The 18,355-nt window shown below is 39.3% G+C and overlaps 1 protein-coding gene across 1 annotated transcript in view; it reads right to left on the bottom strand.

Moving 5' to 3' along the window:
- The window catches only part of LOC122814959, a 196,302-nt gene that overhangs the window by 17,218 nt on the left and 160,729 nt on the right, over positions 1-18,355 (bottom strand). Inside the window, exon 8 of the mRNA XM_044087216.1 lies at positions 10,336-10,520. Coding sequence (XP_043943151.1) covers positions 10,336-10,520 — 185 coding nt within the window. The remainder of the gene's footprint in view (positions 1-10,335; positions 10,521-18,355) is intronic.

Raw genomic sequence — 18,355 nt, 5'->3', positions numbered from 1 at the left:
AAATAGCTGACTCCAAATCCAGCTCCAGACAAGTGACAAGTGGAGTACCTCAGGGTTCAGTCCTGGGACCTCTCTTGTTTGGCATTTACTTCTCTGAAGTACACTCCAACACTAAGGGACTCTGGCTAACAAAGTTTGCAGATGACTGCAAACTGGGAGTCATTATTGAATCTCCAAATGATGTGGATACTCTACAAAAGGGCCTTACAGAAACAGATGCTTGGTGCCAGAGCCATGGGCTCAAGCTCAATGCCAAGAAATGTATAGATTTCCCATTTGGGAAAAAAACATGTACCCGTGAATTATCACATAGGTGGCAGTGCACTAAACACTAAAAGTGTGATAAGAGACTTAGGGACACAGGTGGACAGTGGTCTCACCTTCAATAACCACATTGCCACAACAGTCAGGAAATCCTTCTATGTGGCACACCTCACCACTAAGGGCTTTTCATCCGGAAAAAAGGAGGTCATGTACCACTGTACTCATCCCTCATTAGACCCATTATAGAAAACAATGCCCCATTTGGTATGTACCTCTCATGACATCTACAACAACTGGAAAGGCCGCAGAAATACCTCACTAAAAGAATCACAGGCCTAAAGCAGATGCCCTATGCTGACCGCCTTAAAAAACTCCAGCTATACTCTGTCGCATATCATCTACTCCGAGGTGATCTCTGCTTAACATACAAGGCCATGTCAAACTCAGAACTGCTGGACATACTACACTTAAAGAAATCCTAATCCCTCAAGAGCCACATGCTCCAGAGATCTAAATCTTGTTATCACAATAAGCAAAACATGCTGGAGGGATAGGTTCCTGACCCAGAAACTCCCCAGACTCTGGAATAGACTGCCCATACATGTCAAGCAGAGTGCCTCTTTGGCCCTCTTCAAAAGGAACCTTGATGATTGGATGGAAGAAAGGAAATTCACCCCGGGAATCACATCAGTCACCCTGCTAGACAGGGGTCCAGGGAAGTAAATAGTGTTGGAAGAAATAGCCAGGGAATTGTTATGGCTAGGCTTGTATAGGCCCTAGGGTCGATAGCCTACTACCAACCTATGAACCTATGTATCCCAGGGGCGACAGGTGCAGACCATCTCTGGCAAAGCATCGTGTTTTGTCGATCATGTCGTTCCATGCAGACTGATATTGGATCCCCTTTGAATGACACCAGAAATTTAGCCAATTGTTGAAGTCAATCATTTTGTCCTTATATGGGCAAAGGCAGGATACTGCTCAGGGCTAGGGTCATACCTGCCTGGGCCACATGATCCGAGAGCTCTTCCATGTCTCTTTTCATGTAGTCCAGGGAGGTATGTCTCAAGTCATTCACTCCAACATGGACAATGACAGAGTCGTATTTGTACTTGTTGTGGAGTGACTTGAGTCCATGCGTTATGTGGTGGATCCTGGCACCCGACAAGCTGCTGCTAGTAATTTTCTCCTTGTTCAGCCTGGTGAGTGAGACGTCCAGTGTGCCTGACTATAGAGGCACCTATGATTAAAGTGCTGGGTACATAGTCTTGCATTAGGGGCTGTTGTTTGGTGGCACACTGGTGTTTTGAGCTATGTGTCACTTTGATTGTGATTGGTGTTTGTTTGCGTTTCAGCTTCGGAGGTCCTTGTTGCTTGGGCAGGTTAATGTTAAGGGCCTCCAGATAAGTGGGATTAGTGTTACTATGTGTGGATGTTGGTGCCGTGAGTTTTGAAGGGCTATGTGTTGCTTGATGTGTAATGCAGGTGTTAACCTTCTCCTCTTGACTGTCTAGCACAATCTTGGCTAGAGAGAGCTTTGCTTCCAGTTTTGCTAGGTAAGTGCATCTCTCGCAAGTTGTAGTGCTGGGTGGTAGGAGGACAGGGTTGTTTGTGTACATGAGGCAATTGCTGCATTGCCCCAGTATGCCCAGATTCACCAGGTGGACAGGAGAAATCACCGGAAGCTGACCCTTGGACATGCCTGGTTCAGCGTTTCTTTTGTAAAGTACAAGAGCTGTTTTCCCTTACATTGGCAAGGTACTTTGCAATTATAGGCTGTTTAGTGCCTATGATTAATTTCTCCTTATTAACAAGGAGAATTGAGTGTTTGCATCAGTTTAAGGCTTCCTAGTGCTTTCCAGCAGGTTTTAGAGCAAGTGCCAGTCACAGGGATTCAGATTTTAGTGCTACTACTGAGAAACCAGCTAGTTCTAAGAGAAAATTTGAAGAGCAGGCTTTCTGCCACCAGTAATAGTTTAAAGTGCTAGACTAATAAGCTAGTAAAAGTGTAGGAGAGCAGAGAACTAGCAGATCTAAGGGAAAAAATGAAGAGCACCGCTCTGAAGCTTACAAAAAATCCAGGATACAACAACTCTGTATCAGGACTACATAATATCTAAATTCAGCAGAGAGCTTCATCTTATATGACGATTATATATTTTATGTTTAGATATACTAAAACTATACATTACATAACTATTGTGTGGGTTTTTTTTTTTTTTTGGCTGTTGCTTAGTTATTTGAGAGACCACAAGATGTAATGCTTATTCTTATTATTAGCTCCTTCCAAGCAAGTTTATACAGTCCATAGACTTTAAATTATGAGACCCTTCTAGTTACTTATTTGTTATAAGTATATTTCCATACTTACATATACACATATCAGTACTTCAAGCTCGGGGAACAATGCCCATCAAGTTTTGCCAGAATACCATTCACTAGTTCGTGTGGTGTGTTTCCAGGCTGTTCTTAAAATATCCAAACCAATATTTGTCCTGTTCCATTTTACCAGTCTGTTCCATGCAGTGGCCACTCTACTAGTGAACCAGTCAACACACCTTCAATTCCCACAGGGAAATCTGATGATTTTCTAGCACTTCCCGCCAACCCCAAACACCCCTAGAATCAGTTATTCCCATATGCCCAACATGTCCCAGCAAGCTCACCTCCCAGATCACTGCAAAGGGTACTGCACAAGACCAAGTGCTCTTAGTCTTTCACAATAACTCAGACTTTCACTTTTATGTAAGTCCTTAATCTGTTTGGACCAAAATACATTTTAAATATAAAATTGAGCTTATTCTTTTATCAAGAAACAACTTAATAACCTAAATGAAGTGTTGGGAGACCATCAATATGTATACATGTGGTTTAAAATAGCCCCTTCATTATATATATTTTTTTTAAAAACCAAAAATGTTATTGCCGAGAGTCATCTCAGAGGCTCCTCAGAGCCGTTAAGCATTATCTTCACTCTCTCTCCATTAACATAGCAACCTGGGAACGTCTGTTAGTGTGTCTGTGTACTGCATACCAGAGGCTCGCGATGCACCTGAAGCAAAGCTTCACTTCACTGCAACTTCAAGCCTAAATTCCCTCCCTTTCAGTGAGGCAGCAGCCAGGAAAAGAACGGTGAGCAAACAGATAAAAATAAAAAAATCTCCCAACAAGCCGCCACAACAAGAGATAACACATTCCTCCAGCCTTCCCACCTCTCACTCAGTAGATGTATAAACAAACTATTCTCTGCCAAAATATCCCAAATCACAGTGTTAGCCACCACCTTCCCCTGGATCCAGACAAATGTTTCTTCCTAATACACAAGCATCAGTAAACCTCGATCACAAGCCGCAACCCACAGCTTCCTGGAGATGAAAACAGCAACATACAACAGCTGTATCCACACACACCATGTCAGGCTTAATCAAACAGCACTCGAAGCTATGATACCTGCCATAATTGATATTAACTATGTTTAGACAGAATAATAATGACATTTGTACTAGCTGCCAGACATGGCTGCATCCACGCACACCATATCAGGATTGATCAAATAGCACTCGAAGCTATGATACCTGCCATAATTGATATTAACTATGTTTAGACAGAATAATAATGACATTTGTACTAGCTGCCAGACATGGCTGCATCCATGCACACCATATCCGGATTGATCCAACAGTACTCGTAGCTGTGATACCTGCCATAATTGATATTAACTATATTTAGACGGAATAATAATGACATTTGTACTAAGAGCTTGGTACTATTATTTAACCAGGATATGCATGACATTTCTAAATCTTACTTTAACTGAAGAAGGCATTAGTCTCCATGACAGCATTTTTTTTTTCAAAACACTCTACTGTTACTGCTATTATATATGATGTTAATCTGTTACATTTGAGTCTGAACTCTGATGAATGGTACCTTGTTGAATTAATTAATTAATTACTTCAATTATTATAAGTAAAACAATGAATAATGAACAAGACAAGTATTCATTGAGTTCAAGTAGGGGAATAGAAACGCCTATGTTTGTATTATATGTTGCTTTGTTTGGCTTATATGTAATGTAAATAGCAACCTATCTTGACCTACCTTTGTTTGTGAAGAATTATTCAGTTCTTTGAACATTCTGAATAAATCATTACTGTTTCTCAGTTGTTTAAGAAACCCTCTTTTTTAAAAAAAAAATAAAAACAGATGACAAGTGATGTACTATATTAGTTGATACTTTGAGAGATGTAGTTGTAAGAGTTATTTGTTTGGAACAGCTATCTCGGAATCAGTTTTTGTTTCTTCTTTCTAGCATCAGTCCATGGATTTGTTTTCTTTTAAGAGTAGGGGCCATCCATTCCATTTCTTCTTGGATAGACACTATGTTGTTGTTTTTGATGAATATAGTAGCTTCTTCTAAGTCAATAAAGGTTCTCATCTCATTGGCAAAAAGTATTTTTATCTTGGCTGGAAAGGCCAGCTGTGCTTTAATGTAGTTTTATTTCAACAGTTTTATTATTGGCCAGACTTTTTTCCTTTGTTCTAGTGTTCTGGAAGAATAATCATTGTCAAACCTTATCAGGCTTTGATTGTATTTTAAGGGTGATTTTCTCCAAGCAGATATTAATAGTAATTCCTTGCCCAGAAATGAAAGAAATGTTATAACTATGGCTCTAGGTGGAGTATTTGCTGAGTTAGAAGCAGGTTTCCACTGAGTTAGAAGTAGGTTTCCTCAGTGCTCTATGCACCCTTTCAATTCCAAATGAAAGTCCCTCTTTCAAGTCAAGGAATCCAGGTTGTTAAGAATGAAATAATGTCTTCTCCTTCAGCGTTTTCAGGCAGACCAAAGATCCTTATGTTGTTTCTCCTTTCCCTGTTTTCTGAGTCATCTATTTTAAGCAGCCATGTATTCTGTTTAAGCAGAAATTCTTTTTGGAATTCTTCCTCTTTGAGTCTCTCTTCAATGTCATTTAGAGAAGTCTCTATATTTGTTATTTTTGTATGGTGTTGCTGTAATAGTTCCTTAAGACTATCAGTCTGTTTTTGAGAATTTAATTTGAGGTTTTCTAAGTCATTTTTAAAACCATCCATCTTCAAAGATAGTTCCTGTAAGGTAGATGTCATCAACTACAGTTCTTTTTTCAAAGCAGTATCTGGATGAGAATTCCTTGAGTTGTTCATATTCAGTGATTCAATATATCTCCGAGTTACTTGACAGGAAAATTTCTGTATATCTTCACCAAAATTTATATTTATGTAGTTTAGTAGTTTATCTATAGATTTCTGATATTTTAAACTTGAAAATAATAAAATGTTCCTATATTATTATACTAGTTTATGGACCTCTCATAATTCACTGCTCTCAGTTGGCCATTTAGGCTCCACCTCAACATGACTAATTTTGATACCTCTGAATTTTCTACTGAGACTAACACTGAAGGACAATTAATCTTCTTCACTGGCTTAAAGGTTTTGACCTTAACTATACAACCAGAAACCAGGTATGACAACTACACGGGGTTCCTCACAGTCAGAGGAGATAGGATCTGGTACATGATGGTTTGTTCTGGCATCTTAAGAGGAAGCTAGAAAGCCAAAGGTATTGCATACAAAGCACATGATAAAACTGAGGACATGATCTCAGAGTACCATGCAATCTGCACACCATACTGATGTTGGCTTTGTTTCCTGGATGGAGACACAAGGTATCAGGTATCATTTTCTTCTAGGTACCATTGCATGTTTAATGCCAGCTAGGGTTCATGAAAGCATGTAATGAAAGAAAAAAAAGACAGATTCCACCCTCATGCACACTGAGTGTGCCACTGATGGCCATTGCACACTGTCACTTTTTGAAGTCTGTTAAGGAGACCAAGAAGGCTACCTTTAACTAGAAGGTAACTTCCTGTGAAGGATACTGTAGTAGGAGAAGGGAGATCAAAGGATAAGCCGAGACAGAACATCAGAAACCCCATCCATAGGTTTGCAATCTATTTTATGATGAAACTGGATAGCTGAACTCTGCTGAACAATACAAACAAAATTTCAAAATGAATGCAATCAAACAGTATATATCAGTTGCATGGGACTTTCAAACACATCAGCTGTATAGGATTTATGTGCAAAAATCTTATTTTTTTATGATTAGCATCTGTAAGATGGTTGTGAATGACTTGACAGAACAGCCTCCATATTGTGCATTTTACTTGAAAAGAATCTAACTTTGCACTGCTTTGCACCTACAGTAATGGTGGAATCTTTCTATCTAACAGAGATGCTATGATATCACAGCCTTAACTTGTCATAAGAATAAACATCACAGTACTTGGGCTTTTCTGAGAATAATATTATAATTGATTAATTAGGGCGCTCTAGCTACACATCAGTGCATTTTGCAAACCAACTGTCCAGGTGAAGGTCACAGCAGCAGCAAGCTGAAGAAGGCAGACTAGACTTTTCTATCCCAAGTGACAATCTTAGACTCATATTCTATAACTCCCAGCCATTTCCTGGAAAGCCAAGTGAATATAATCATTCCAGTGGCAATGGGTCTGCCTGAGACCTCCACTCATGGACTGATTACACATCAAATGGGAAGTGTCCAGGATGCATTATAACTAGATGCCTAAGCCAACTTAGTTGGCTCCTCTCACAACTGAGGATAAGGAGCTTTACACCATCAGTCTTCCATATTGCTACGCTCCTTACTTTGCCAGAGACAGTGAGTCTAGAAGTCTTATGAAGGAGCTTCATTTTTATCACTTGTATCTGTGACCTCTTCCTTTTAATCACTACTGAAAGCTTATAATTATAGGTGGGGCTTGGGTCACTCACTGACCAGTAACAACCTCTTGCTTCACACAACACAGTCCATCAATTATGCTTCAGCAGTAGTGCCACCACTTCAACCATGCACCAGTTACTCTCCTGCTATCCTTTGCCATCTCTAATGAACAAGACCCCAAGATACTTAAAACAACCCACTTATGGTAACTGCCACTTTTATCTGCAGACAACATTCTATACTTTTCCAGCAGACAACCATGACTTCTCATTACAGGTGTTAATTTTCACACCAGCTTCTTCCTACTCAGCAGCAAACTGCTACAGTGCATGCTGAAGATGACAGTCACTTGCAGCTAAGAGGACAACACAGTGTGTGAACATTAAAGATGTAACCAGACTTGCTTCATTCTACACTTTGGTAGTATCGTAATATCCCGCCCATAATAATCATAAAAAAGATGCGACAAGACATATCCATGTGATATCCTACTGCCACATGACCTTATCTGACTCAGCACAAAGAATTAATATAAAACACTCCCTCTGGAAATACTTAGAATGAATGGTGTGTATCAACAATGCTGGGGATCTAACCCAGACTGCCATAGTACCTCCCCTCCCACAAGGTGCATGCTTTCTTTGTGTCGACAAAACATATGAAGATGGTGCTGGCAAACTTCCATGATCCCACTAATATCTGTGCAAGAACAAAGAGTTGATCGACTATTCCATGAGTAAGGTGGAATTTGCACTGCATCTGCTGTTGAGCAGTGAATATCTGCAGGAGTGCAAAGTAACCCCAATACAGAAAGATCTGAAAGTTTTATGGATTATCCAAAAACTGCCTAGAGATACTGAAAAGCTAGAACTCCTAAGAATGTTCATGAAATCAGATTTGAAAATGAAATTGTTAAGAGATGGTAGTTATGAATGGAATACCAGACAATGTAAGTCAGTATATTTTCTATATCATGGTGAGTTTTCATGTCTATAAAGCTTTAGATGTGTGAAAAGTGCAATATGTTCTAGAACCTGAATCAAAAAGAGAAAATGTTGCCACATGAAATGCTGTCTGTTCTATGGATGAATTTGGAGTAGCTTTATTTCATTATAAAGATATACATTACCTTGTGTGTTCTGATTGTTATTCAAAATAATAAGAATGAAAACACTGAACCTTGGTCATTTCATAGCTGTTTTTCTCGTATTGAAAATACCCATAGGTAATATACCTGTGTGAGGCTATCAGTCATGCTGTTACCAAAGTGCTGAAATCTAGTTTTGCTAGACATGGTATACCTGATGAAGTCATATCAGACATTAGATTATGCTTGAGAGTCATGAATTCTCTACTTTTGTGAGCCAGTAAGAACTGAAACATAACCCCTCAAGATTTAGAATTTCACAAAACAACGAAGAAGTAGAATATATGATTCCAACTCCACTCTGTATAGTCAAGCATCACCACAGGCACATGTGACAGGTTGGAAGATAGTGGACATGTAATGTATATGCACCTCAGTTAACAACTAGTTACCATGACACAGGGACATAGCAGATAAATGGGGAAAGACATTAATTAAATGTCATGAAGCTATACATTCCTTTGTAGTTAGAACTTTTTACCTTGCCACAAAAAATATCTGAATATGGCCACAGTGGGCTTTCGTACAGTATACTATTGTCATTTATTTCTAACATTCATAACATTTTTACACTATCTGCTGCATCAAATCATTTGTCCTATATTTCTTAATACCAGTCAAATCCATTTCAAATAACAGCACGCAATAAAGTCACCATCCGATCATCAGTCAAAAGATGTCTTTATACTAAACAAAGACCAGCAGTTCCTCATTTAAGATCATGTGTTCTAGATGGAAACTCTTGCTTTAGTCAAAAAGTCCTAAATTCAAAGTCAACTCGTCATCCTAGTATTTTCTTATTTTTATTTATTTATTTATTTATTTATTTATTGAAATTAACTTTGCAGACTATTTTTTATTTCTTTTTGTTCCCCCAGTGATGCTCTGATAAACAGCCAGTCCACTGGACCCCTTTCATCCCCAACTTACCTCCAGAGGAGGGCAATGCACTTCTGATGGTTGGGGGACCACCAGGGATGGAATCTGATTCTTCTTGGGCTGAAGAATTCTACAGGACAGCTCTGGTATGGTCACCCTTGGCATTCATTGTTTTTTTTAAGTAATAGCTAATCTCTGTTGTTGTAGCAGCATGAGTTTCACATTCATGACAGTGGGAACTGATTCATGTGTGTGAACAAGTCATAGCTAAATAATGACAGTGCAGACTGGGAGATAATTCCTGTCTATGACACTAAATACTGATGCATGTTTAGGAAACGTTCTAACTACACAATGATTGTGCATTTGGGTGAACATGCACACATTCATGACACTGGATACTAATGTATGTGCAACACAATTCCTAGCTACACAACATTATGTAACCTGGTAAACATGTACGCATCCATGACAGTGGAGATTGATGTATGTGTAGCATAAGTCTTAGCTACACAATTATTGTGCAGCTTGTTTGGCATGCACATATGCATGACACTAGAGACTGAGACTGGTGTACATGTTTGTGCTCAGGTGCTAGTCACCCAGTAATTATGCTGCTAGGTGGATGTGTAAACATCCATGGTTCTGTGTGCTGCCTGCTGGGACTCTGAACTTCTGCTGGGAGTCAGTCCTGCAGCAGAATAGGCTGCATCCCTCTCCTCGGCATGGAAGAGCAGGCATTGTCTACTCACTGCCATCCTTCTCAGCAGGTACTCCATCACCAAGGTCACTACTCAATCCCAAGTCATCAAGGTCACAGTCTGGGATTTATTCTTCTGGCTAATTCGTCTAACCTACAAGCAGGCCACAAGTTCAGGGCAAAAATATAATATACGCACATAATTTAGAGTATCCAATCAATTGGAATATGTGTGGAAGGTAACCAGAGCATTCCAAGAATACTGATGCAAGAAATAGGAAGGACATGTGAACTCCACAAAGATAGCCACTGAAAGTCAGGATCGAACTATGGATACTGGGCCTGTAAGAAATCGGTACTAAGCAGTGTGCCATGTCTTTCTATTAAAAGCTCTTCCAAAGCTGTATAAAATATAGGGCTATGCAGCATATGAGCAAGAACTGTGGGAAGTCAGGTGGTGTACAGGTGCAGTAAAATATTTTTTTAATTTACTAAGTACCGATAGTCATCATCTTTCAAAGTGCATGATGTGAATGTCTTATAAAACAGAATCTTCCTTACCGTACACTATATGGGCAATTAAGCAGATGTGTCAATGTCACAAAGGGGTGCTTTAATGTTTTAGCTGGTGTTATCCTCTTCTTTGCATCTATAGTGAGCATCTTCTTTAACAAATCAACAAACTCACGTCGGTTGGCCTTTTCCACCAACAAGTCATACCCCTCCAGCTCTGTTGGCATGTTCAACTAGAATGGAATAATAGAAAATCAAAAACAATGTTGTTATTGCTCAAAATATTAACAGGTTGGACAATTTAAATGTTGCATTTCAGAAATGTTAAGTGCACAGTTTCAACTGGAATAATCTACATCCTGGAGTATCTGTTAAAGTTTCTGCAAGGTATGTTTTACAAAGCTTCATTTTGGAACAAAAAATAAAGCACTTCATCTTAATTAGTAATTATAAAAGTGATGTGTAAATGCACAGTTTATGTCCTGCTCATGTATGCAAGTATTTCTTTATAAGTTCTGTGGGTCCCAAGTGATCAAACCTTTGTCTTCAAAAGTATGAAGATCCATATACTTAATGCAAGACAGTACACTTTTACTAATTCCTACCAAACAAATGCATAGCCACTACAGGAAGCTGCATCATAACTTTTAAACCTGCATTTTTATAGCAATTATCATCACTGGGCTCATCAGTCATGCTGGTATACCCAGAAGTGTGAAGTTTGAGTGCACTTGTTTAAAAAGGCTATACCTTAAATTTCTGAAATAAATCTGTTGCATATAATTTTCATTTATAACCACCACTAAAATTAATCCATTTAGCTAAACAAATGGTTCTTGTAAGGGTAACTATGTCTATCCTTCTGAAATGTGCTTTTTTTCTTATATTTATACCTTTCTTCACAATGCACATAGAAAATAGCTTTAATGTAGTATGCCCACTCCAGCTACTACAAGTAATTAAATGTTATTGAAGATAATATACAAGCACAATGATGTAGCAGTTAGCATTGTTACCTGACAGAGTTTGTTCTCTGGTTTGGTTTTCAGCTGCGGTGCTTTCTGTGTTGATTTTTAACCACCTCCCTGTGCTCACATTGTTTTTTAAATGTATTCTGGCACTATGTTCTCTGCTTTCCTCCCACATTATGAAGACATGCCACGGGTGAAATATTAATTCACAAAACTGTGTGTGTGTGTGTGTGTGTGTGTGTGTGTGTGTGTGTGTGTGTGTGGTGTGTGTGTGTTGTTCTTGTGATGGGATGGCAGTCCTTTCAGGATGAGTTTCTACTCTTGCAACCACTGACTGTTGGCATAGGCCCTGTCTCCTACATAACTTTTTACCTGATACAGAGGAAATTAATGAGAAAATGGATAAAATAAAATATTCACTTCAGCTATTATAAAGAAACCCTGAAGTAAGCAACCAAAGACTAATTAATATGTAGCATATTATGTAAAACAATACAAAAAGATAATGTTTTAATTAGCATAGTATCAGGGCTCCAGCACTCAGATGTTGAAAAGAATATAATTACTGTGACGTGTAAAGCAGGTCTGCTCTTATTCTTTATATGCAGAGCAGGTCTGTAAAGCTGAAGAGAGCTAGCAGCAATGCCAGAATAATATATGCAAAGAAAGTAGATTCCTTAAACAAGCATACTGCCACAATTAGGGCTTTGCAGTGCACATTTAGACCAGTCCTTTTGCACAGCACAGGTGCTGATAGGTTCATCAGTGATTACTAGGCTAATGACCCTAGGGAGTCTTTTTAATTATAGTCATACTTTCCTAGTTGAGAGTCAAACACTGCACCTTATAGCTGTGAGATAAGCACCTTAACCATTAAGCCAACCCATCTGATTTTCATACCTAGCCACATTCTGTGAAACTATATAGAAATAAGTACACAGTGGCTCAAGTTAATTAGTAAGTCACTCTACGTGTTTCTGAGTACCACTCATATTTCTAAAACTGCGTTAGTCTTTTCTCGTTCTAAAACTGTATGGCAACAGTGCTCTAGACAGTATAAACAATGCTTTCAAATGTTGAAATACAGAATGTTGTATATGCTAGGGCTATCTTTTAGAAGTAAAATAATGCAAGTATTTTCAGACTGTACATTCTACTGGCTATTATTATGGCATTACACTCAAACAAGTACAGTTGTGTAAAATTTTACCAGAATGGTAGATGTCCTTGCCTTCACTGCTACAATATTTTTAAATATATGGGATTCCCTGCTTCTGAAGCCCAACTTCCAGCTAGTCTTCCAAAGATTTCTGAATATAAAAGGTATGCTGAATGTCACCATATGCACCCTACATAATGTAGGGCATAAAGGTGACATTCAGGCTTACCAAAAACAAAACCGATTGCCCCAGGAGGAACACCAGTCCAATGAACCCAAGAAGTAAAGTGTACATCCAGGAAGGTAAAGAACTAGGGGGATAGAGGGAGGGAGTGAATACTGCAGCAGTAAAGGCAAAGACATCTACCATTACAGTAAGATTTTAAACAACTGCACTATGTCCTTACATTCACTGCTGCAGTATTCTTAATTATATGGGACAGTGTCAAAGCTCAAGAGGAAACTTGGAAAGGGGAAGGCAAGAATCCCCTAAAAAGCTAGCAAAACCAGCCCTAGGTCTAGAAATACCATCCAACTTGTAGTGCTTGGTAAAGGTATGCACAGAAGTCCAGGTAGCTGCTTCAAGAATAAAATTAGTATCTAAGCCTTTGAAAAAAAGCACCAGAAGAAGCCACAGCTCTAGTAGAATTAGCTTTAATTGAAAAAGGAAGGGTCTTGCCATGAAAAGTATAACAAAAGAAAATAGCCTTAGAAATCCAAGAATAAAAAGTCTGCTTGGATACAGCAATCCCTAGAGATCTAGGATGAAAAGAAACAAATAACTTGTCAGATTTTCTGATAGCCTTGGTCATATCCAAATAAAATCTAATTTGCCTATGCATGTCCAAAGTATGCAGCAACCTCTCACTGTCAGTTTGCAGACAGGGGAAAAAGTAGGCAGATTAATAGATGGATAAAGAGATAGCTCATTAACCACCTTCGGCATAAAATAAAGATTAGTACACTAGGACACTGTGTCCTCAGGAAAAATCAAAAAAGGAGGACAAGCCATAAGGGCCTGCAACTCAGACACCCATCTGGCAGCAGTAAGCAGTAAGAAAAGAACAGTTTTCCAGGAACAATGTTGCAAGGAACCTGAAGCAGCATGGCCAAAGAGAGCCTGAGTCGATTTCTTCAAAACAAAATTAAGATCCAAGAGAGGAGAAACAGGCTTCCTGGGAGGTCTAATATTAAGGATGCCTTTAAGAAATGGTTTCACCTCAAATCTAGCAGCTTAAGGAGGAGAAAATGTCAGACAAGCAGAGATAGCTGATAGGTGGGCCTTAAAAAAAGAATAGGCCAAACCAGCATTGAGCAATTCACACAAATAAGAGAGAACCAAAGGAGAATCCACAGTAAGGGAGTCCAGGTTATGACAGAGACACCAAAAAGAAAACCTCTTCCATTTGGATAAGTAAAATTTCCTAGTCGTAGTTTCCTGGCCTCCTGCAAGACTTGTTCCATGGTGGATAATGTCCAGAAACACATCCCTGTGAAGCATCCATTTATGGGACTGACTTAAGGACCTGCTCAGTGTGTCTACCAAAATGTTCTGTCCAGAAGGGATATAAACTGCCTGAAGAGTCACTTAACACTTGACAGTAAGATCACATACCAGAAGTGCCAATCGGCAAAGAAGATAAGATCTTTTTCCTCCATGTTTGTTGACATACCACATCACTGTGGTATTGTCTGTGAATACCGTGAGAGGCCCTGGAGAAAAGAGAGACTGAAATGCCTGGAGCCAGCAAAAGAGCTCTCATCGCTTAGACATTGATGTGCTCCTTCTGCTGACAAGGCGACCACACTCCCTGTGCTTTTAGGGAGCCAAAAGTTGCCCCCACCTCATCTCATGTCTGAGGCGTCTGTGCATAATTCCTGAGAGGGAGGAGGAGGATGAAAAGAGATCTCTGGATTCAGAGACAACTGCTGAATCCACCAGGGAAGTTCCTGTCTGAGACAAGGAAGGAGAGGAACTACAATATCTAGAGGGTGAGCATGTTGAAGCCACACTGACTTCAGAAACCACTGAAACGATCTCATATGAAGTTTGGCCAGAGGAACATCATAATGGTGGATACAATAAATCCCAGAACTCTCAGAAACTCCCTCATGGTAATGGAAGACAGAGGAATAAGTGTGTGAAAGAAAATAAGCCAATAACCAAAACACTGAAGACAAAAATCCAAAGCACAAACAGCATAGCAGTCCCAAAGAAAAAACGAAGGCAGACATAGGAGCAAATAAATGTAATGCAGACCAGGATTAAGTGCTCTCATAAACAAGTTACTTCATCATAATCAAATTGCTAAAAGCACACACCATCCTTTTGTACCCCTCCCCAGTATCACATGGTATATCATTGCCTCTAATAAAAACTCTTAAAGCAGAAATACACACTAAATGTTAAAACAAACTGAAACCATAGATTGGAAACATAATCACACCCCACAAAAATTCATAGTACATAATAAACTGAGCCACAATGATGCCTAAACCTTGTAAAGCATTTAAAATAAAAAATAATAGATAATAATGTGTAATATGTCAATGAACATTAAATTAAATTAAAAAACTAAACCCAGTTTATACCACATAAGACTTGAGCCTTAATATACTGGCTATAGACAGTCCCTCATTTAAGCCTGGATGGTTAGTAGCATCCAAACTGAGCTGCCAAAGCAGTTCTCTTTCCTCTAAAATGTCATTCCAAGGGCCCCCTCTAGTGTCTTGCAACACTTGTTCAAGTACAAAAAAGCAAAAATAGTGGACAGGGACCTCCAAGTGATCTTTGGCCAAAGCATTGCTGCAATCCACCTTTCTAATGTCATTTTTGCGTTTGTATATACGTTCCTTGATTTTTCTCTTAATTTTGCCAATGTAAAAAGATTGGCACAGTTGACAGATAGCAGCATATGCAACCCCACAACTCTCACAATTACAAAAACCTCTGGACTTGATATACTAATGTGATCACCCCCTAAAATGTCAAGGCAATACCTACAATGGCCACATTTGTATGTACCTGTTCTCTTGTTGCTATGACCATGTTCACTATATATGGGGGCTTGTTCTAAAAATTTTTCATGGTCTCCCCCACAAACACCACCTTGGGACCCTCTTCCAATTTTTCCTTGGTATAACTAAAAAGGGAAAAAACAGGCCAGTTTTTAAACAAAATGTCTTTAATAAGGGGGACTTGATTACAATACTTGGTGACAAACACATGATTTTTCATAATGGAATCACATCCTCCATTTATGGGTAATCCTCAGCCTCCTCAGGAACATCTTCCATTAGGGGGTAGAAACATTAATAAATTCCATGAACCCCTCTATATCTTCTAAAGGCCTATCCCAAACTAAAAAAATGTCATAATGGAATCACATAGCCCCTCTTTTTTTGCCACTGGAACTGTGGTGTAATTGGATGATATTAATGGCACTATGTCCCCATTCATCTTTTTTTGTATAGTGTCTTCACAAATGGGGGTGACCAAAGTTTCAGGGTAACCCCTCTTAAATAGCATATCTTTAAGTTTTTTACATTCCATTACCAACTGAGAATGTGAAGAAACCATTCTGGCAACCCTCACAAATTGACCTTTTACAATTCCCAGTTTTTGATGTAAGGGGTGGTTACTCCCAAAGTGAAGTAAGGGTTTTCTATAGATAGTACTAACACATTTCTCACTTTCATAATCCTTGGAAATAGTGACATCTAAGTAATGAATGTACTTGTGATTGTCAGTGTGAGAAAACCTCAAAAAGGGGGTAGAAACATTAATAAATTCCATGAACCCCTCTATATCTGCTAAAGGCCTATCCCAAACTAAAAAAATGTCATCCAGGATGTGCAAATACAGCCTCCATGGCTTTACTTCAAAGTGGGTAAACAAAATTTTTCTTTCCCATTGTAATAAAACAATGTTAGCGAAAATGGGGGCACATGAGGCCCCCATAGCTACCCCTTTAGTTTGATGGTAGTACTGTCCCTCTAGAAACAAAAAATTGTATTTCAAAACCATTTCCATGCAAGAAACTAATACATTCACTTTGTTATTGTTAAATTCAGTGTGTTCACATAAAAATTCATGGAACCACTCAAGCCCCAATTCTTGAGTTATCACGTTAAATAGTTCCTTGACAACCACTGTTAAAATACACAATTTGTGTGAAAAGAGAGACTGAAATGCCTGAAGAGCCAGCAAAAGAGTTCTCATCTCTTTCAGATTGATGTGCTCCTTCTAATGACAAGGCGACCACACTCCCTGTACCTTTAGGGAGCCATAAGCTGCCCCCACCTCAACTCATGTCTAAGGCATCTGTGCACAATTCCTAAGAGGGAGGAGGAGGATGAAGAGAGATCCCTGGATTCAGAGACAACTGCTGAATCCACCAGGGAAGTTCCTGTCTGAGACAAGGAAGGAGAGGAACTACAATTTCTAGAGGATGAGCATGTTGAAGCCTCACTGACTTCAGAAACCACTGAAACTTTCTCATATGAAGTTTGGCCAGAGGAACATCATAATGGTGGATACAATGAATCACAGAACTCTCAGAAACTCCCTCATGGTAACGGAAGCCAGAGGAAGAAGTGTGTGAAAGAAAGAAATGAGAGTTAAGGCTTTGGAAGGAGGCAGTGATGCAAGCATTGGCTCTGTCTGAATCCTGCAACCAAAAAAAAAAACATGATCCTGAGAAGGAGTCAGAGAAATTTTTTGAAATGTATAGTGAACCCCAGGCTCTGAAGAAGGGATAGGGTAAAATGGATAAATTGCAAAAAGTCTCTGGAGAGGTCGCCTGAATCAGCAGATCATCCAAGTAAGAAAATATTTGGATTCCTTGAAGTCTGCAAAAGGCAATCACAGGAGCAAGGTATTTGGAGAACATCCTTGGGGCAGTAGAACGGCCAAAGGACAAAGCAGATAACTGGAAATTTTGGGAAGCAACAGAGAAATGCAAAAACTTCCTGAAACGAGGACAGATCGGAATATGGAGCTAAGCATCCTTGAGATCTAGAGACACCATATAGGCCTGAGGGAGCAAGAGAGGAAACAGAATCTGAAGGGACAACATCTGAAAGGAAGGTACCTTTAGAAAAGTGTTTAGATGAGAGAAGTCTAGAACAGGTCTTCAAGTTGCCTCTTTTCTTTGCAATAGAAACAGTTGGGAGTAGAACCCTTTCCCCCTTTGGGACACAGACACCTCTTGAATAGTACCCTGAGACAAGAGATCTTGAAGAACCTCTGGTAAAAATGGAAGATGTTCCTGAGGAGGCTGAGGATTATCCATAAATGGAGGATGGTATTTCCACAACATGAAGTGCCCTTAGAGTCTGGAAAATCAGAAATAAGTTTTCAGGCCTGAGAAAAAAGACCCAACATATACCTAGACATATGGGTCTGATAATAAATATCCCTAAAAGCTAGGGTAGCAGAAGTGTAAACCTTTTTGCCCAACCTTTCCATAGTTCTGCTGTCCTTGTCCAAAGGCAATAACTTGTGTGAAGGAAGCAATTGAGAAGGCTTACCAGAGGCTACGGACACTACTGAGGGATCAGCAGCAGGACATCTGTATAAAAAAGAACAATCCTCAGGAACCCTATAAAAATTATCAGACTTCTTGGTAGCAGGAGAGAGAAAATTAGGTGTCTGAGAAACACTGGAGAAAGCATTCAGTAAAGTAGCCAAGAGAGGAGGAATAGCCACAGGTTTAGGAGAGTCTAGCTGCAACAACTCATAGTACCACATATGGATAAAAGAGATCTGAGTACAATGCCATTTAAAAAATCCATCATCCTAGACAGTGTGTCCCCACAGGAAATGTCCTCTAAAGGAACATTAGGATGAATAGATTCCTCCTCCTCTGACCCATAATCCAAAGGAGAAGGAATATAAGTTAGGGATTCATCAGCAGAAGCTGAATCACCCTCAGAA

Source organism: Protopterus annectens, chromosome 11.part0, assembly GCF_019279795.1.
Source record: "Protopterus annectens isolate FY-2018-M chromosome 11.part0, PAN1.0, whole genome shotgun sequence".
Lineage (NCBI taxonomy): Eukaryota > Metazoa > Chordata > Ceratodontiformes > Protopteridae > Protopterus > Protopterus annectens.
The sequence above is the reverse complement of the archived record's forward strand: the minus strand, read 5'-3'. Positions and strand labels throughout refer to the sequence as shown.